The following is a 20,250-nucleotide window of genomic DNA, read 5'->3' as shown; positions in this document are numbered from 1 at the left end:
TTAAATCATTATAACTTATAATAAGTTGATAAAAACTTTTATAAAAAAACATAAGTTATTTCAAATAAGCAATCCCAAACACCCTATGAGTTACCTTTAAGGATGAAAACAACAATAAATTGTAAATCACACCAATAAAACTTAAATTTCAAAAACACATGGACAAAAATTACAATTTTAAACAAACCACAGGGACGAAAATCGTAAATTTCAACAAAACAGGGACTAAATATGTAGTTTACTGAAGAAAAGATTTTGCTTATAAAGGGCAAAATCGTCAAACAAGGAAAAGAGAAATAGGGTAGGATTGCTTTTTGATTCCCATCTCGCCACTTTATCTCACAAAAGACGCACACCATCTTCTTCCTCAACTCCACGGCGTCGATCCGAGGAGTTTGAGAAAACCCTAATAAGAAAACTTCTAATTTCGCTCTCAATCGCTTAACACAACCAGGTATTCTTACGTTTTCATTCAGTGTTTTTCATCGTTTCGCTTTATGGTATGCGATCCGTTGTTGTGTATATGTATTTATCTTATTAAGTCCCGCTCCCCTCTTTTGGCTGTGCAAGTAAATCGATGTTAATGGGATGATAAAGCTCTGTTTTTATTGTTGCTTTGGAGTTTACAGATTACATGACGTGTTCTGATAATCCTTTTTGGGTACTCTTTTTGGAGATTGAGATGTTATGTTTATGGGGATGTGTAGTGATTTAGTGAATCAGTTTAAGTTGGTATTTAAGATGGATCGTTACGGTTGTATGGACTCTAAGAACTTTGATTTGTTATTCGAGTATTGAATGTCATGCTTCAACTGGTTGAACTGAAAAGGTTCGAGGAGAGAGAAAAAGTAAGGTCGGGTTGATTAATAGATGTATTGGGATAGGTGGGTTGGTTCTACAAAATCCCCGTGAAGGGTTAATTGAATCACCAGAAGGTTTTTTCTTCATTGGTTGATTTCAGCTTTCATTGCACATGTATATGTGTGCGCCAAAATTTTGTTTTATATGTGATGTATTGATGGTTTTTTGGGTTCTTTTGAGTTTGTAGATTTCTAACTTTTCTAGTAATATTGGTGCTTTTTTGGAGTTTTTGTTAGTATGCTTAGGACAGCAGGGATGTGTTTTTTTTTATTAACCTGGATATCCAACCCGTTATGCGAGCCGACTAATCCTACAAGGGGATTTTTATTCCTCCTTGGATTTGAACTTAGGATCTCCTGGTACTTTTGACCTTTGGAGCCAAGCTCAAACCAATCAAACACCATCCTTGTGCGTTTTTTAATGTTGGTGGAAATGGGTATGAGATTGACCTAGGTGAGAGTTTATATTTTTTCAGGATTGCGCTGTTGGTAAAGCTTTTATATGTAACGGTGTCTGGGTAGAAGGTAAACAAGAGGTAACTTGGGTTTATAAGGATGTTCTGATTTACTTTCAACCTCTAGCCTTGCATGAAAGAATCGTGATACTGGAGTTGAAACCGTGGGAGGGTAGATTAGGGATGGGATTTTGCTATGAGCTAGTCAATAGAAAATGGTAAGAGAAGTTGTTTCAACAATTCCACAAGTTGTTTCATACTTCATTAGTCCTTAGAAGTGTTTGACTATCATCTAAATTCCTAAAACACCCTTCGAAATAATTCACCACGGATATTTTGGCCAAAATCAATACCACCAAGATTTGTAACGACGACAGGGAATGGGTAAGTAAGTTATGTTGAAAATTATGGAAATGTTGGAGGAAATCCATAAACGGGACACATTACAAGTTTCATGGGGGATAGGAAGTACTATTATTTATCACTATATCAGTGGTGGTGTTAGTGTCGATAACAACAGCAATTTCAAACAAAGTATGAACATATATATTTTGCGGAGATAATATTTTGATAGATTGTTGCTTTACAATTAATTTGTGAAAGATGTGCGAGGGAAAAAAAATCCTTTTGTGTTGCTTTTGATGATTGGTTCTATCTCTCTGCAGTCATGGCAGGCGTTGCACCAGAAGGATCCCAATTCGATGCTAGGCAATTTGACTCCAAAATGAGCGAGCTGTAAGTTCCCTATATTTTATTTTTGTTCTTGGTGGCTGTTTGTTATTCAGGTGAAGTTTAATTCGAGCTAGGCTTGAGTGTCTAATACGATAAGTTTGATCAATGATGCAGGCTTTCAGCTGACGGGCAAGACTTCTTTACATCCTATGATGAGGTCTATGACAGTTTTGATGCCATGGGTTTACAAGAGAATCTTTTGAGGGGCATATACGCATATGGTAGGTCTGATTTCATATTATTGAAATTACGTTGCATAAATTTCCTGTTCATCGTATTGTTGTGTACTTATTTGCCCATAAGGGTGCGTTTGGTATACGGACGGGACTGGGCAGGCGAGAGTGAGGTAAGCAATTAGGGTTTTAATTTGACACGGGTAGTTTAGCAATTTACCTATCTTTCATTCGTTTATTACACTTATTTTGGTGGGCAGAAAAAATTGATTTTTTCCGCTTAGGTCCTGTCGGAGTCTAATGTCCCACCAAATGTGGGACAACAATTATTCTTGTACCGTCTTATCTTGTTCCCTGTACCGAACACACCCTAAATGATTAGAACTTTAAACTTTGGTTATTCCAATCATTTCGACTGATGGGTATTAATTGCTATTCTTTAGTTTGGTTTTGATGTATGAATTATGTCGATGCAGGTTTTGAAAAACCATCAGCAATTCAGCAGAGGGGAATTGTTCCCTTCACCAAGGGTCTTGATGTAATTCAACAAGCACAATCTGGAACCGGAAAGACCGCTACTTTTTGCTCGGGTATCCTTCAACAACTTGATTATAATGTAGTTGAATGCCAGGCCTTGGTTTTAGCACCTACACGTGAGCTCGCACAGCAGATCGAGAAAGTCATGCGGGCTCTTGGCGACTACCTTGGTGTTAAGGTCCATGCTTGCGTGGGTGGAACCAGTGTTCGTGAGGACCAGCGCATCCTCTCCGCTGGGGTCCATGTGGTAGTTGGTACTCCTGGGCGTGTGTTTGACATGCTTCGCAGGCAGTCGCTTCGTGCTGATTACATCAAAATGTTTGTGTTGGATGAAGCTGATGAAATGCTCTCGAGAGGTTTTAAGGATCAGGTATCGATGTTTACTCTTTTTAGTTTCTGTTTATACGTCTGGAAGTTGTGGATGTAAATAAAACTAGTGAGAAGGTCATATAACCAAAGGACCCTTAAATTTCTAACGGTAATATATCATTCGTTCCAGATCTACGATATATTCCAGTTGTTGCCGTCAAAGGTTCAGGTTGGAGTTTTCTCCGCAACGATGCCACCAGAGGCTCTCGAGATCACCAGGAAGTTCATGAACAAACCGGTGAGGATTCTTGTGAAGCGTGATGAACTCACCTTAGAAGGTATTAAGCAGTTCTACGTGAACGTTGAAAAAGAAGAATGGAAGCTCGAGACTCTTTGCGACCTTTACGAGACTTTAGCAATCACCCAGAGTGTCATCTTCGTGAACACCCGAAGGAAGGTCGACTGGCTGACCGATAATATGAGAAGCCGTGACCACACAGTCTCGGCCACACACGGAGACATGGACCAGAACACACGAGACATCATCATGCGGGAATTCCGTTCTGGTTCTTCCCGTGTTCTCATCACCACGGATCTGTTGGCACGTGGTATCGATGTCCAACAAGTTTCACTTGTGATAAACTACGATCTGCCGACACAGCCTGAAAACTACCTCCACCGTATCGGACGAAGTGGTCGGTTTGGAAGAAAGGGGGTGGCGATTAATTTCGTGAAGTTGGATGATGAGAAGATGCTGGCGGATATCCAGAAATTTTACAATGTGACGGTGGAGGAGCTGCCGTCGAACGTTGCTGATCTGATCTGATCTGAAATTGAATTTGGTATGTTGTTTTTTGTTTAAGTTAAGGTTTTAACGGTAGAGACTGCGCCCATGTTTGTACCTTAATTCCTGGAATTCGTTATTCGTTTCAATTCTATCTTTTAACTATGCTTTCATTACCATCACCATCACCATCACCATCACCATCACCATCACCATCACCATCACCATTATTTTGTTTTAATTATTTTTAGGTATTTAAATAAGGGGCCGTTTACCCGAACGCCTAAGTCAAATTGTCTTATTGAATGAATATGACAAAGACTAAGAACAAGGACGAGAGTCTTACCTGGTAAGTGAGAGCGATGACTTTTATCATGCTTAGTGCTTATCGGGTAAATTTGTGTATAAGATACTGTTGTGGTAGATTAAAATCTTATCCGGTAAGTGATAGGGTTGAATTTTACCCGTAAGCGTTTACCCAAATAAACGTTAGGTAAACGGCCACTAAGACAAATATGAGGATATATTGGTAAATTATTCATATCAAGGGACTAACTTTCTCATTTTGAAATTTTTAGTTCCTAGATTCTTCTTTTGAATAACTTTAACTTTCATATTTTGAATGATTAAGTTTTTGAAACTTTTGATTGAATTTTTTTTAGTTGATACATGTAACTTTTTTTTTTATTTAAAAGGATGAGGTGACAATTTTTAAAAGTATAATGGTTTATTTAAAAAAATTGCAGATTGAGAAATATTCATTTAAGAATAAAATATTAGATGAGATAATTAGCCTAATTTATCCAATAATATATATTTGTATATAGAATTGGGTTTATGTGAGACCAATGGTTTTTTGTGAGACCCGTAAGACCAATTTATGTTTATTGATCAAGTTTATAAGCTTATGGTATAAAGTTGTACGGTGACAATTTTGTGGTTATTGAGAAGTCTCGTGGTAATTTTGTGATTATGAATGTTCAGATTTTAGATCTAATCCAAGAGTTGAGAATTGGTTTTACGAGTCTCACGAAAATCCTTTGGTCTCACATGATCTCAAGTCTATATATAACATTTATTGTATTACATAATAGTATCCTTTAGCCAACTGATAATAGATAAGAATTAAACGAGTAAACGGTCAATTTACAAGAAGATAAGAAATTTGAAGATGACATTGATTACCAAGCATGTGTAAAAAGACGTTGTCAACACAACCGATAGTTACGTAAAGCTCAAAAAAACATGTTTGTATTATATGTAATCTTACAACTTTTCAAATTCTTGTAGATTAACCGTCTTCTCGTTTAATTTTGAACTTGTGAAAAAGGAAATTTTATAAAAGGAAAAAAACGGAGATTCTTAGGTAATCTTGAATTCGTCTAACTAACTGGATAAACATCATCAAATATTAGATAAACATTTTATTTTAAATATAAAAAATTTAAAACATAATTAAGATAATCATTGATAACTAACAGAATACTTAGTTATTATCTTTATAAAAAATTATATTATTAAACCTAAATTAAATTTCTTTGTTACTAAACCTAAATTAAATTATAATTAAAAAAATTTAATCAAGGAAATTACACTAAAACACAAGAACTTTTAAAAGGATTAATTTAATATTGATATCGATATTTTTTTTTTTAATTTTATGATATTTTTAAATATATATTTTATTCAAAAATAAAAACATTATCACTTTTTCAAAACCATATAAAACCAATGCTTACTTAAAATTCAAGATTACAAGTAAATTATGCAAAAGTACAACTTATTGAAGCTCGATATTTGAATTCGTGTAACTAATTGCGGATAAACATAATCAAATAGAGGATAAACTTCTTATTTTAAAATATAAAAAATCTAAAATATAATTAAGATAATCATCGAATTCTAACAAAATAATTAATTATTATATTTATAAGAAAATTATATTATTAACCCAAATATAAATTACTTCGTTATTGTACCTAAATTAAATTATAATAAAAAAATTGAATTAAAAAATTACACAAAAAATGAGAAATTCTAAATAGTTAATTTGATACGAATATCGATATATTTTTGTTATGCATAAAGTACTGTATATTGATGCATATTACTTAAAATTCAAGATTACAAGTAATTATGCATAAGTACAACTTATTAAAGCTCGATGTTTGAATTTGTATAACTAATTGCGGATAAATATAATCAAATAGAGGATAAACATCTTATTTAAAAATATAAAAAATCTAAAATATAATTAGAGTAATTATCGAGTTCTAACAAAATAAATAATTATTATCTTTATACGAAAATTATATTATTAAACCACATATAAATTACTTCGTTATTGTATTAAATTATAAAAAAATTGAATTAAAAAATTACACAAAAAATGAAGAATTTTAAATAGTTAATTTGATACTAATATCGATATATTTTTGTTAAAATTTTATAATATCTTCAAACTTATATTTTATTTAAAAATAAAAAACATTATCGTTTTCTCAAAATCACATAAGACCATATTATAACTTCGACTGAGATAAAGAATAAAATAAAGTATTAAAATCAAGATGTATCTCGCTGCACTGCGTGAGTACCTTTCTAGTATATATATATATATATATATATTAATATCATATTTACTATTCAAAGTTCTCGTTTTTTGTGTAATTTTTTTTATTTAATATAGATTTAATGATGAAATAATTTATTTATCATTAAATAATATAATTTTTTATAAAGATAATAATTAAATATTTTATTATAACTAATGATCATCCTAATTATATTTTAGAGTTTTTTATATATTCAAAATGAGATTTTTATCTCATATTTGATTATACTCATTTATAGTTAGTTAAACGAATTCAAAAATGAAACTTTAATAAGTTGTACTTACACTAAATTTATTTGTGATATTGAATCTTAAGTAATATACATCAATAAACAATAGTTTATGTATTAAAATAATTTTTAAACATTTTTATCAAATATTTTATAATACTAGAAAAGTACTCGCGCAATGCAGTGAGATATATCTCGATTTTAATGTTCAATTTTATTATTTGTCTCTGTTGATGTTATAATACGATTTTATGTGTTTTTAAGAAAACAATAATGATTTTRTTTTTGAATAAAATATAAATTTGAAGATATTATAAAATTTTGAAAAAAAAATATATATGTTAATATCAAATCAACTATTTAAAAGTTCTCATTTTTATGTAATTTCTTTAATTTATATTTTTATTATAATTTAATTTAAGTTTAATAATGAAATAAAATATTTTTGGTTTAATATTATAAAGATAATAATTAAGTGTTCTGTTAGGATTCAATGATTATCTTAATTATATTTTAGATTTTTTATATTTAAAATGAGATGTTTATCCTGTATTTGATTATGTTTATCTGCAGTTAGTTACACGAATTCAGATATGAAGCTTTAAGAAGTTGTATTTACGCACAATCTACTTGCAATATTGAGTTTTAAGTAATATGCATTAATAAATAGTACTTTATGTATAAAAATTAATTTTTAAAAGCTTTTGTGAAAAACTTTATAATATATTATAGATAGTATAGATATAACCAAAAGATCATAAATATAATAAATACTTATTTAATATTGTTTACCTAAATGAATAAAAAAAACAAAGGGTAAATAAGTAAATAAACAAAATGAAAGAAGCGGCCTCTGTCTTCCGCATCACATCTCAGAATAAGATCCGAGTAGTTTGGAGAAGCTCTCCGCTATTGTTTTCTTCTCCGATCAAATCCATCACTTCTTCAATCCATCGATTTCATCTGGTTTTGTTGTACGTATGACTCTTGATTCATTGCATTCTTACTCGTTTTCTTTCGGTTTTTGTATTGATTTTGATGTCATTGTGATTCCTTGATGTTTAATGTTTATCCATCGTCAGTGTTTTCTGTAATGTATATGCATCGATGAATATAGTTGTATTTGTGATGATAGACAAGTATTGGAGTCTTACAGGAATCATATACTTATACATAGAATGCGTTTATTTAGTTTGGGGTTTATGATTGATTAATGGGAAATCGAGTTATGAAGATTGATTGCATTCTCGATTGTGATACAAGTATCGAGTTGTACTTTTTTTTTGCCTTTTTGTGAAAAGGGTTTTATCAATTTGCTCTGCATAGTGGATATGATGAAATAGGACAACTTGAAATCCATGATGATCTATTTTAAGTTGTCTCCCGTTTGATCTACGAATGTGTGATTCAAATGAGGCTTCTGAGTTCTCTATGGAGTACTTAACAAGTCTATTGATGAGAATCGAAAACGTTAGCTCGGCTATGTGATTAGTGTTTAGGTTGAACTATTTGATACCATCTAAGGCACTTGAATGAGTTTGGACTTTGGACAACCCCACATAGGACGGAATATACCGGGTTTGTTTGGTTTTATGTTAAAGTCCTATGACTGTTTTAAGATTTTCATAAGGGTGTTGCCATATGCACCCCTATTTAGGTCAGAATCAGGTCAAATCGTATATTAAAAATGTAAAAAGTAAGTTCTGATGTTGATGTTTGTGAATAGGAAATTAGTTGGTAGGGATGCATTTAGCAATATATAGGGATGTATTTTGTGGGTTAATGGTGATGGGACCTAAATAACATGCAATGATGGTGTCGTGATTTCTTTGTATCTTGGAAGATGCAATGGTGGTGTTGATCTTTAGTTATTGTTGTTTTTTGCTTATAGTTCTATATGGTTGCAGTCATGGCAGGTTTGGCGCCCGAAGGTTCTCAGTTTGATGCTCGTCAATATGATTCCAAAATGAATGATTTGTAAGTTCTATGTTGATGATATATTGATATTCTCTAGGGAAATTGTCCAAAATAGCCATTCCACACTCCCCAATTCATCTTATAGCCACCTTTCTACTCAATTGACCAAAATAGCCAAGATTTCACAAGTAGAACTTTAGCATCTCGTGAAATCTATTTTTTACGAATTCAGTATTCATAAAGTAACCTTGGTATTTGCGAAATGCTGACATGCCAAGTAGCACTTTAGCAAGTTGGGTAAGTAGCATTGTAGCACTTTAACAACTTTAGCAAGTTGCGTAAGTGACACTTCCACGTGAGTATTTCACAAGTAGCACTTTAGCATTGAGAATTGTTACTTTATCAATATTATATTCATAAAAAGTGAATTTCGCAAGTTGCTAAAGTGCTACTTGCAAAATCTTGGCTATTTTAGTGATTATGGACAATTTCCCTATTCTCAAACTGTGTACAAGCTAAATGTTATATTGAGGTTTCTAATTGAGATTATACTTGATCTACATTGGGTAGAAATCTTGTGCAGCATATATAGTGCACAAGCTAATTGAAACTAATGTGTAATTGTATGCAGGCTTTCATCTGATGGGCAAGATTTTTTCACTTCTTATGATGAGGTTTATGATAGTTTTGATGCAATGGGCTTACAAGAAAACCTATTGAGGGGCATTTATGCATATGGTATGTTTAATCATCAAGGACTAATGATCTTTTCTATGGATTTATGTCATCGTGTGATTGACGATTTTTTCTGTTTCAACTGCGCGAAACCAATGTAACACGGTTCAAAAGCTTTGGATTTTTGTTAGGATGAATATATGATGATAAAAAGATATGAATGAATGCTTTCACAGGGTTGAAAATCCACTCTTTATGTGGTTGTGCACCGAAGAGTCCGATGAAAATAGGTCACCAATCTTAGGCTCGTTTCAGTCTTTGTGGAAGCCCTGTTACGCCCTCTTAAATAGAATATTTCTTCTAACATTCTTCAAGAGGTGGTGAGATTCACCAAATTGGCTAAAAGAGTAAAAACCTTATACATTATAATTGAGCTAAAGGCCTGTTTGTTTGCAGCTTAATGAGCTTAATGGAACACACAACTTATTTGGTCAATTATACATGACTGTTTGGTAGAGGCTTAATAATTTAGAAAATGACTTGGGATGAATCTTTATGCACAAAGTCATGTTTTTTCCGAACTTGCCACTCGCGACTAAAAACATGTTCCTTCCATCTATAAAAAAACTCTCCCAAACAAAAACCTTCCCAACCTATACAGGGAGATTAATCCATGAAGACAATTTTATCCATGCATAACTTAATGGAAAACCAGCCAAACAGCCCCTGAACGTTAACACATATGTAATTGGGTAAGTCCTAAAACATGCATAATTGGGTCCCAAAATTTGGATACCCTGTTCCATATCTCACATTGTAACATGTTCAGGCAATGCCTTAGGGGCCAATCTTGTTGAATAGGAGCATGAAATGGCTGCAAAGAAAGATACTTGTCTGGATATGCTTAGTGCTGAATCTTGTGGTAATCTTGTTGAATATCATAACTGTAGGATTCGAAAAACCATCCGCGATTCAGCAACGAGGAATCGTTCCCTTCACGAAGGGCCTGGACGTAATTCAACAAGCTCAGTCTGGAACCGGGAAGACCGCGACTTTTTGCTCAGGTATCCTTCAACAACTCGATTATAACACCGTCGAATGCCAAGCGTTGGTTTTGGCACCTACTCGCGAGCTTGCACAACAGATAGAGAAAGTTATGCGAGCACTTGGTGATTACCTTGGTGTAAAGGTGCACGCTTGCGTGGGTGGAACCAGTGTTCGTGAAGACCAACGCATTCTTTCGGCTGGAGTTCACGTTGTTGTTGGTACTCCTGGACGTGTGTTTGACATGCTGCGCAGGCAGTCTCTTCGTCCAGACTTCATTCAGATGTTCGTGCTGGATGAGGCTGATGAAATGCTTTCAAGAGGGTTCAAAGATCAGGTACATTTCAAGATTCTTGATATGATTGCATGTCTGAACAAAATGGAAGTACTTTGCAACTATAAGCTAGCTTTTAGCAGTCATAAACTAATCATTTTCAGTAAAAATTAGCTGATAAGCTAGATGAGAATATAAAATGACTTTGAGCAGCTTTCTCAAAAAGCTATCTTATGGCTAAACAAGTTGGGTTTTTTCAATAAGCTCAAAAAATAAGCCAATTTTTTATTGCTGAACATGTCCTTAGTCCCCACAGGTTTAGCGTAGCAGATAAGAAGGTGTGCGTTATTGCAAAAATATGCATCACTCGGTTGTCTTGAGCTTTAATGTGCTTTTAAGTTGTAAAATCTCCACATGGTTGAGATGATTGTTTCTTGCTTTCAGATCTATGATATATTTCAGCTCCTCCCTGCAAAGATTCAAGTCGGGGTATTCTCCGCCACAATGCCTCCCGAAGCATTGGAGATCACACGGAAATTTATGAACCGACCTGTAAGGATTCTTGTCAAGCGTGATGAACTCACTCTCGAAGGAATCAAACAATTCTACGTCAATGTAGAAAAAGAGGAATGGAAGCTCGAAACCCTTTGTGATCTCTACGAGACTCTAGCCATCACGCAAAGCGTCATATTCGTGAACACACGTCGCAAGGTTGATTGGTTAACCGACAAGATGCGGAGCCGAGATCACACGGTCTCGGCGACTCACGGAGACATGGATCAAAACACGAGAGATATCATCATGCGCGAATTTCGATCCGGATCTTCGCGGGTTCTCATCACCACCGATCTCTTGGCTCGTGGGATTGATGTACAACAAGTTTCGCTTGTGATCAACTATGATCTCCCGACCCAACCCGAGAACTATCTGCACCGGATCGGGCGGAGCGGGCGGTTCGGGAGGAAAGGTGTTGCAATCAATTTTGTGACTAGGGATGATGAAAGGATGCTTTTTGATATTCAAAAGTTTTACAATGTGGTTGTTGAGGAGCTGCCATCAAATGTTGCTGATCTTCTTTAGACTTAGATTTTGAGGGTTTTTTTTTGGTGTTGAGATATTTGATGTTTAGTGATAAGGTAAGGCTAAGGTAGTGTTTTTTGATTTTATGGAGGATTGAGGCTATTCATTAATGAATATTGTGGTTGAGTTTTCTTGTTAAGATTGGAAATGTTTTTGGTTTTTCGTAGATGGAATGTGCATGTTTTTTAATTGGGAAGGACATGTTTGAATTTTTTTTTGGCTTCTTGCATAAAGTTCTTCCGTAGAAGTTTATTGAATAAGCCACTTCCAACATCATTAAGCCACTGCCAAATAGTCATGTATTGCTGATCGAATAAGCTGTAAATCATGTTAAGCTCATTAAACTGCTAACGAACAGGCCCTTAGAGCTATTTCTAACTAATTATTTTTAAATGGAGAAAATGAAGATTTTAGTAAAACAAAGCATTTAAGAAAATTACATCCAACTCTAATAAGTATTCTATTTTAGTAATTCTAACATTAATTATATTATTAAAATATTCTATAAATTCATCATCCAATGTACTTTTAAAAAAACTTCTTAAGACGTTCAACCTTATTGGTGGAAACAATTAAAATAACATATTTATCTACTCAACATTAATTTTTAAAAATTTATCCAAATTTGAAGATTTCAATATTTTTCTCTATTTTAGTATAATTGTTAAAATAAGTAAAACTTAAAAAAAAAATCAAAGAGCAAATTGCATTAAAGAGCAACGTACTTTAACTTGATTTCTATTTTGGGTAACATACTTTCTAAACTTTCATTTTGGTCCTAAGATGTAAAGTTTTAAACATTTAAGTACCCGAGTAACCGGTTGAATCATTAACTGATTATTATGCTGATATGGTATCAAACTCAATATTATTTGCTTAAGCATTAACCGGATACCACATCACTCGCCACATCAACATGGTAACGGGTTAATGATTCAACAACTTACGCAGACACAAAATGTTTAAAAAACTTTACATCTTTGATACCAAAATGAAAATTCTGAAAGTACGTTACTCAAAATAAAAATCAAGTTTTCCATGCAATTTACCCATCTTCAAAATCTAAAGAAAGAGAAAAAGTGAAATAGAAGAAAGAATTCATAAAAACTAGAGATTTACAGTTGAGTAAGATTTTAATCAACTATTATCACAATTGCTATGAAGAAGAGAAGAGACAGAGATGCTGATTTTGAAGGAGTTTGTTTTGAATGTTTTTTGTCTTATGGAAAATTTACAAGACATATTATCCATTCCTTCCTTAACGAACCCGGTCTTCATCCTCGACATGTAGGCTCTCCATTCCCTTGAGAGTCGTTTCGTACTTCTTTGTTGAAGCTACATTCTTCCCACCCGAAGCGTTTCTTGGATCCGACGATGACCCACCACCTACCGGTGAACTTCTTTGTCTTGTGTCTGGGATTCGTGAACGACCCGTGCCCTCCACCTCATTCCCTCGCCTCATCGATCCACCTGCTCGCCCAGTAAACGCCGAGCTTGACATCTGCAGCAGTAAAACAAGATTAAATCATTCATATTATAAACCAAATACTCCCCATCTTTTATTTGTCCCAATTCCCAAAGCACGTGCTCGGTGGTGCCTACTTTTCAATCCGACCATTGATTATGAGATTGAGAAATTCATTACTTTATGTGATTAACAGAACTTATTATTCAGTTAATTAAAAAGTGTAATAATTACAACGAAAATGACTGAAATAGCCAATCCCATGAACCAAACTCCATTTCCAGAGCCTCTTCCCAAAATAGCCGATCTTTAAGCAGATGATTTGTGCATTTGCGTAAATACTGATTTCTGGAAAAAAGAGAAAAAATCCTTATACATATGCGTAAGGATTTTTTACGCAAAAATCTGAACCTTTATGCAAGAAAAAATATTTTTTTCTTTCTTAATCTGAAAATCGAGTTTACGCAAATGCATCTTGTAAACTCTGGCCAAAATGGGAATTCAATTGAAATAGTGGCTTTGGCTGGTCAATTTCCCTTGGTTACAAATTTCTAAAACTATATGTTTTGTTATTGTGGACATCTATTTTGGAACTCATATTATCACAAATATGGCCCATGTATTTATATTAGCCAAACAATGAAAAGCATTCGAGCTTCCGAATCCCAACCACCTACCGGGGTAGGATGTAAGCATATCTCGTCTCTGTTCTAAGGGGTAGAGACAAACTATTTATATGAAGACCCCGACAAACCATTCATGCTTACAATGAGAGGAAAAGGACTACAAAATTTCTAGATGGCGGTTGCGAAAAAAGAGGGTTTTAGGTTGATTCGATAGAGTCACACACACACACACATATAGAAAAAACTGATTTGACAAGAATTATAAAAATATTTGCATTATAAGGGCATATTTCAGAGAACTCACCATGGCATCTGTGCTCATTGTTGCATCGTTAGCAACTGGACTCTTCTCCTTAGGTGGATTCCCGGTGACTTGTCCAGAAATTCTTCGACGAGAAGGATCCATTGAAGATAAACCGATTTGTTTCCCACTTTCCTCACCTACAACAAATTATTATTTAACGAAATCCATCCCAAGAACACCAAGTGTGCTTGTGTATATATGTCCAAGAGAGACTCCAAATAAATTGGCGGTCAGATGAACCACCATAAAAAATGAACAAATTACAAAGAAACCCCTTAAAACACTGCTGCCAACTCCTCTTTGCAGTCAATGTGCCAAGGCTATGCATCAACTCCCAAGGAGTTTCTAAATTACAGAGTTTGCCCTTATCAGATTCGTAGCAGAGAAAATCTATCACTGTGAGAACCAACTATTCATGACTTATTCATAATGAATATACTCAAGTATTCATGAATATCATGCATTTTCATTATTCATCCTGAATATTGGGTTCTCTAGGTTCTCAAAATAGTTACAATATACAAAAGCAAATCTCAGAAGTTAAAAACTATAACCGATGTGGAAATTACCTGTCTGCCTGTCACCATTCGGAATAGCAGGGGGTGTTCCAGAGCTTGGTCCAGCACCCATGCCCTAACAGATAGAACAATTAGGTTTTATTTGTAATTCTAACAACCATGTGCATGAAAGCAAAACACATGCTACTTACCAGACCACGGGTAGGAGGAGCTGCAATCTGTGATTGCTGATACTTCAAAATTGTCCAATCAAAAACATAATCGAACTGAAACCCTATAAGGAGATGAAAATACGAGAGGCTGATACATTACCATCCGTATCATAAAAGTTCTTTTTGCTGTTATTAGCCAAAATGGGTACAAACCTTCACGGATAAAGAGGTCTCGGAATATTCTCTTCAGATAAGCATAATCGGGTTTGTCCTCAAACCGCAGTGAACGACAGTAATGGAAGTATGATGCGAACTCTGTCGGATAACCACGGCATAAGGCCTGAGGGAAGTTGGAAAAGAAAAAAGAAATTCACCACCCATTCATTAGAGCTATGTATAAAAGGGAGAAATACAGTTAGTCTTTTAGAGTGCAATACCTCAATCGATGTAGAAACCTTCTTCTCACTAATTTTCTCATACTTCTGTTTCTTATTTCCTGCTTTAAGCCCTTGCCAAGGAAGGCTGGTCATATAAAATAGACATCATTTGATTGATGAAGAGACCATTTATCTGAGAATGGGAAAGAAATACAAAGGTATTACCTTCCTCTTAAGAAATACATGAGAACATATCCAAGAGATTCTAAATCATCCCTCCTGCTTTGTTCTACAAGGTCCAGCAACAAAAACATACACAAGTCAGTATTCACAAGACTGCATCTTCCAGCATAAGAGTGTTTATCATCCATAGGTAGTAACGCATACCAATCCCAAGATGAGTATTCATGCTTGCATATCTAGCAGTCCCAGTCAAGTTTTTGTTGTCCCTGCAGAACAAGAAGATAGTGAATGTCTAGACAAATAAAACACTGTATGTCAATGATATATATAGTACATGCACATTCAAAATGTATAACATACTAATATTGGCACACAACTCTAGCAAACATAAACCAATATGGTGCTAAAAGGCAAGAAAAAGGATACTACAAAGTCCACCTTGCACCAAATTGTGAAGAACGCAAACTCAGGGTATCCACAGCATGTACCCCCCCCCCCCCCCCTTTCCAAAACCCAAAAAAAAAAAAATACAAGTTAGGGGCCGTTTACGCCAAGCGCTTATCAAGTGTCATTTCCCTTACCAATTGAGCATGGCATGGACCGAGAATCTTACCTGGTAAGAGGGATAACAAGGACCGAGAGTCTACCCAGTAAGTGATAAAAAAGACATTTACCCGGTAAGCGCTTACCAGGTTTAAGACGCTTACCAATGATCCATTTTGGTGGGCAAGAATGTTACCTAAGAAGGTAAGTGAGGGTGCTGTTTCTTGCCGGTACAGGATGAGTGTGTGTTAATTAAGATGTGGGGCACATACAAAAGGAAGGCATGTATTGATGCCACTTACGTATATAATAACCATAATTAAGTTGTTGACAGTCTCACCTGTAAGGAATGTGCTGGTGAGTTGTAGTATCCCTGTATTTCTTGACCAGACCAAAATCAATGATGTAGACCTGCATGAGAGTAGAAAGGAAATTACAAGGTTATCATAACAAAGGCTCCAAATTGGTAGCAAAATGAATGATCAAAATCTGTTACCTGATTTGCACGTCGTCCCAAACCCATAAGAAAATTGTCTGGCTTGATATCACGATGTAGAAATGATTTAGAATGAACAAACTCAATACGGTTGATCTGAAAGGAGTATCAGATCCATCATCATCATGTTAAAAGCTAAAACAATAAAAGAAAAAACAAAAGAATTGGTAACTGACTAACCATTTGATCTGCAAGCATGAGAACTGTTTTTAGAGAAAGTTTCCTACTGCAGAAATTGAATAAATCCTCAAGACTGGGTCCAAGCAAATCCATCACTAAAACATTATAGTCTCCCTCCACGCCAAACCATCTCACGTTTGGAATACCAGCTGCAATAGTGATATTGTGGCAATCAAGCAACTGTTTCAATGATAGGGAAAGGAGTGCATAAAAGTATACATGTAAAACAGATTAATGCAGCTCCTTACTTCCTCCCTGTAGAATTCTGTATAGCTTGGATTCGTAGAGCAGCTGAGGATGTTTTGTCTTGACATTTTCCTGAGAACAAGCCAAGTAAAACTTCAAAAAGGAGAATGATTTGTTTTAAAATAAAAAATCAATCTCAAAACCGAAATGTGGGTAGATTCATGATAGTAAAGAGAGTTCTACCCTGTCTACATCTAGTAGTGCGAAAAAAAAACCACTGATAAAGACTAAAGAGTATTGGAAACAACACAATGATGAGTCTATCACACAGGTACGATAAGATGAGATCCAATCTCTCATCTCATCCCCTATTCGCTTGCGAGATGGTTTTATTCCGTCTTCACTTGTCAATCCGATACTAGCTTGCATGGTAACACCGATTACCTCTTTTACTTGCATATCTAATGGTTCGCAATGTTGTTATGCTAGTTGCTCTTTGGCCTCAAATACTTCTGTAACAGTGTTATTCCACCAACTATACTCACGTTTTGTTAACACTGCTTCATTGCATTCACCAGATTCACTGTTATGAAATTAATTGCTGTAAAAGAACTGATGTATACAATAGACTTAGCCTTCTATGATTATATCTCACCAAGGATAAAAAATCCCCATGATACAATAGAAAGGTATCTTTAACCCAGACAATCCACAAGAGCGTCATATACAAGAAACTTTTAAAATGTCTACTATTCTAGTAAATTCCATTGCACGATATCTGTAGAGGATGTTTAACCCATGGTACCCCAAATAGCTTCAGAAAGTGTAATTTGCTTAGAAATTAATAGCGACAAGGATCAGCTAGAGATAACTCCAAAACACTAAGAAATAGCTGAAAGCCTGAACTGATTAGTCATAAATACAAGTATACAACGTGGCAGTCACGGTGTGTGAAACGTGCATGGGACCAACCTGGAAAAGGGCTGTGGACTATGACAGACATGGCATGCAGAAGTTCCATAAATCCCAAAGAACTCGAAAAGAGTAGAAATAAATCACATACGGCCACATTAACCAATGTTATGGCACCATGTTAAATCATATAACCGTTACTTACTAGTTCAATGCAAATTCATGTATATAGTTTCCAAAACAGAATATATACCAATTAAAAAACTGTAAAATTGTGAACCATAAACTAAAAGGTTCATTTAACATTTCCGCAGAATGTACATAAGAAGTGTAACAAAAATAGTATAAGATTATAACCAGCTGCAGTTTGCTAACTTATTTATCATTATCATAAATTTGATGGTCAGCAACATACTCTAAAATTAATTGCAAGTGTTTTTCCTTGTGTTGATCCTATTTTGATGGGAGTCTCTTGCAATAAAAATGGCTGCATGCTCGGAGGAAATGGATAAAGCACAATTACACATTCAACACTGATGACTTACTATAAAGTTCAAGGGCTCTTATTATATAAATTTATCTTTCAAAAGAAGCAACAAAGATTGTTAATATTATAACAATAGTTCAAAGGGTTATGTCAATTTTAATATTCCCAACTATTTGAAGTATCTTATACATAACCTAAACATGAGATATTCGCGGCCAGTCAAACTATGGGTAAGAAAGAGATCTTTTGACGAGGTCCTCCCAAATATCAAACCAAAAATGCCATGGTGTCTCTTTTGTTTTGTTCCTACTTCCTCTTCCATGTTTCCCTTTTTCTTCTCTTCATCGAGGTACTATTGACCAAAGGTGAGACAAAAAAGAGTGCCACCAAGTCATCACCGTGTGCCAAATTCCACATTGGAGCACACAGCCATTTTCCATTTGTACCCACTGCATCAAGCAAGGTCAGCCATGTCTTCCTTGACTAGGTTTACACAGTTACTTCAAAGAGAATGAATCCTCCCTCTTTTGCAAATTTAGAAACGAATTCTCACTTTTACTAGCTAAGAAGAAACACATTTCCATGTTACGACTATATACTTGCATGAGATTCTTAATTTGCCATAACTTTTAACTGACATTTCTAGCAACACACAACCACTACTGAATTCTCACGTAATAATTGGATAACATTTCGAAACCTAGAACATTAATGTGAGCAAATAGTATGTTGATCGTTTCAGCCAACTCATCTTTTAAACCGAATACATTCATCAACCTTTTAAGCTAAAAAGGTAATACTCATTCATTTCAATTCCCAACAAAACAATTAACTCGTTCATTTCAATAAACCTAGAAAGAACATCCAAAATTCAACTTCTACAAACTATAATTAACAAATAATAACCTCCACATATAAAATCCCAAGATTATGATGACGATAACAATACTCACAAGCTTAATTGCAACTTCTTCATTCGTCTGAACATTGGTACCTGGAAAAAACGAAACAAAAATCCAACCAAACAATTCGAATCAGCCAAAACTCAGAAATCAAACAAAAAACAAAAAATGACACCGTAGAATTCAGGTATTCGAATAAAAATCAACATACCTAAATAGATCTCTCCAAACGATCCACTGCCAATCTTTCGACCTAAACGAAATTTATTACCGACACGAGGCTCCATCAAGATCTAGGGTTTTGGAGATTGAAAAATTGAATTAGGAGGTATCGTATTAGGAGTGAATTAGGTGGAAGAAAATGAAGAAGGTGAGGAGAGAGAGAGTAGCAGGAGCATCGCTTTCTCTCTCTAAAAGTATATGTATGTATATATATGTCCATATATACATTGAAACGGTCGCACACGCGTTAATATTGAACCGAAAGTGGTCTCCTTTTTCTTGAACCGGATAGGTTTAGATTTAAAGGTCGGTGTCAGACGTCAACCGTCGATTAAAGAATTCAAAGTAAACACATAAATTACAATATCAGTCCCTAAATTATCTCCCAAGTTACACAAATAAGGGTGTTATAATAATTTTTTAATCAACCATAAATATGATGTTTGATTGGTTTGAATTTGAGCTCCAAATGCCAAAATATTTGGAGGTCTCAGGTTTAAATCTAGAGAGTAATAAAAATCATCTTGTGGCCACGAATATTCAAATATGGTGACTCCGGGCTACCTGCAAAGCAAGTAGTCGTTTTGAGATTAGTCGGCTTACATAGCGGGTTGAATATCTAGGTTAATAAAAAATTTAAAAATTATAAAATTAAAAAGAATTACATCCAACTCCAATAGCTATTTTTATTTTATTAATAACTAGAAGGTAATCACGTAATGCAGCGAGATACATCTTAATTTTAATATTTCATTTTATTCTTTATCTCAGTCGATGTTATAATATGGTCTTATGTGATTTTGAAAATGGGACAATGTTTTTATTTTTGAATAAAATATAAATTTGAAGATATCATAAAATTTTGACAAAAATATATCGATATTACTATTAAATTAACTATTTAAAATTTCTCATTTTTTGTGTAATTTTTTCATTCAAATTTTTATTATAATTTAATTTAAGTTCAATAAAAAAATAATGTTTTTATTTTTAATAAAATATAAATTTGAATA

General features: G+C 34.2%; 3 protein-coding genes across 5 annotated transcripts; 2 read left to right on the top strand and 1 right to left on the bottom strand.

The window, feature by feature from the left end:
• Positions 1–326: 326 nt before the first annotated feature.
• Positions 327–4,032, top strand: LOC112506413 (eukaryotic initiation factor 4A-15-like). The gene is made up of 5 exons (XM_025110428.1): positions 327–454; positions 1,981–2,050; positions 2,162–2,268; positions 2,697–3,127; positions 3,257–4,032. The coding sequence occupies exons 2-5, from the start codon at positions 1,983–1,985 to the stop codon at positions 3,890–3,892; spliced, it is 1,242 nt and encodes a 413-aa protein (XP_024966196.1). The 5' UTR covers positions 327–454; positions 1,981–1,982; the 3' UTR covers positions 3,893–4,032.
• A 4,559-nt stretch (positions 4,033–8,591) lies between these two features.
• LOC112507323 (eukaryotic initiation factor 4A-8-like) lies at positions 8,592–11,684 on the top strand. 2 transcript variants are annotated; one of them, XM_025111868.1, is made up of 4 exons: positions 8,592–8,671; positions 9,243–9,349; positions 10,237–10,667; positions 11,049–11,684. In XM_025111868.1, the coding sequence occupies exons 1-4, from the start codon at positions 8,592–8,594 to the stop codon at positions 11,682–11,684; spliced, it is 1,254 nt and encodes a 417-aa protein (XP_024967636.1). The 2 variants fall into 2 exon arrangements, with proteins under 2 accessions (XP_024967636.1, XP_024967637.1); XM_025111869.1 differs by having other exon boundaries at positions 8,604–8,671; positions 9,243–9,334.
• A 1,081-nt stretch (positions 11,685–12,765) lies between these two features.
• Positions 12,766–19,433, bottom strand: LOC112507322 (casein kinase 1-like protein 1). Of its 2 annotated transcripts, none has more exons than XM_025111866.1 (14): positions 19,227–19,433; positions 19,067–19,107; positions 16,777–16,846; positions 16,529–16,677; positions 16,349–16,444; positions 16,193–16,263; positions 15,514–15,575; positions 15,352–15,415; positions 15,187–15,271; positions 14,963–15,089; positions 14,789–14,871; positions 14,649–14,712; positions 14,080–14,216; positions 12,766–13,185 (listed from the first exon to the last, which is right to left on the bottom strand). In XM_025111866.1, exons 1-14 carry the CDS (start codon positions 19,300–19,302, stop codon positions 12,943–12,945), a joined length of 1,368 nt encoding a protein of 455 aa, XP_024967634.1. In that variant the 5' UTR covers positions 19,303–19,433; the 3' UTR covers positions 12,766–12,942. The 2 variants fall into 2 exon arrangements, with proteins under 2 accessions (XP_024967634.1, XP_024967635.1); XM_025111867.1 differs by lacking the exon at positions 19,227–19,433 and adding an exon at positions 17,159–17,297 and having other exon boundaries at positions 19,067–19,104.
• Positions 19,434–20,250: the final 817 nt, after the last annotated feature.

The sequence above is a fragment of the Cynara cardunculus genome (assembly GCF_001531365.2).
Source record: "Cynara cardunculus var. scolymus isolate 2C chromosome LG 2, CcrdV1, whole genome shotgun sequence".
In the NCBI taxonomy this organism is placed as follows: domain Eukaryota; kingdom Viridiplantae; phylum Streptophyta; class Magnoliopsida; order Asterales; family Asteraceae; genus Cynara; species Cynara cardunculus.
This window is presented reverse-complemented; position numbering and strand designations above follow the sequence as displayed.

Bases quoted from the DNA above. Each gene is read 5' to 3' on its own strand.
- LOC112506413 (XM_025110428.1), top strand. From the start codon at position 1,983: ATGGCAGGCGTTGCACCAGAAGGATCCCAATTCGATGCTAGGCAATTT. The intron at 2,051-2,161 runs GTAAGTTCCCTA...TCAATGATGCAG, and splicing joins GACTCCAAAATGAGCGAGCT to GCTTTCAGCTGACGGGCAAG. The intron at 3,128-3,256 runs GTATCGATGTTT...CATTCGTTCCAG, and splicing joins CGAGAGGTTTTAAGGATCAG to ATCTACGATATATTCCAGTT.
- LOC112507323 (XM_025111868.1), top strand. From the start codon at position 8,592: ATGGTTGCAGTCATGGCAGGTTTGGCGCCCGAAGGTTCTCAGTTTGAT. The intron at 8,672-9,242 runs GTAAGTTCTATG...AATTGTATGCAG, and splicing joins GATTCCAAAATGAATGATTT to GCTTTCATCTGATGGGCAAG. The intron at 9,350-10,236 runs GTATGTTTAATC...TCATAACTGTAG, and splicing joins GAGGGGCATTTATGCATATG to GATTCGAAAAACCATCCGCG.
- LOC112507322 (XM_025111866.1), bottom strand. From the start codon at position 19,302: ATGGAGCCTCGTGTCGGTAATAAATTTCGTTTAGGTCGAAAGATTGGC. The intron at 16,847-19,066 runs GTGAGTATTGTT...GCTTGTTCTCAG, and splicing joins AAGAAGTTGCAATTAAGCTT to GAAAATGTCAAGACAAAACA. The intron at 16,264-16,348 runs GTAACAGATTTT...ACTCTCATGCAG, and splicing joins TGGGACGACGTGCAAATCAG to GTCTACATCATTGATTTTGG.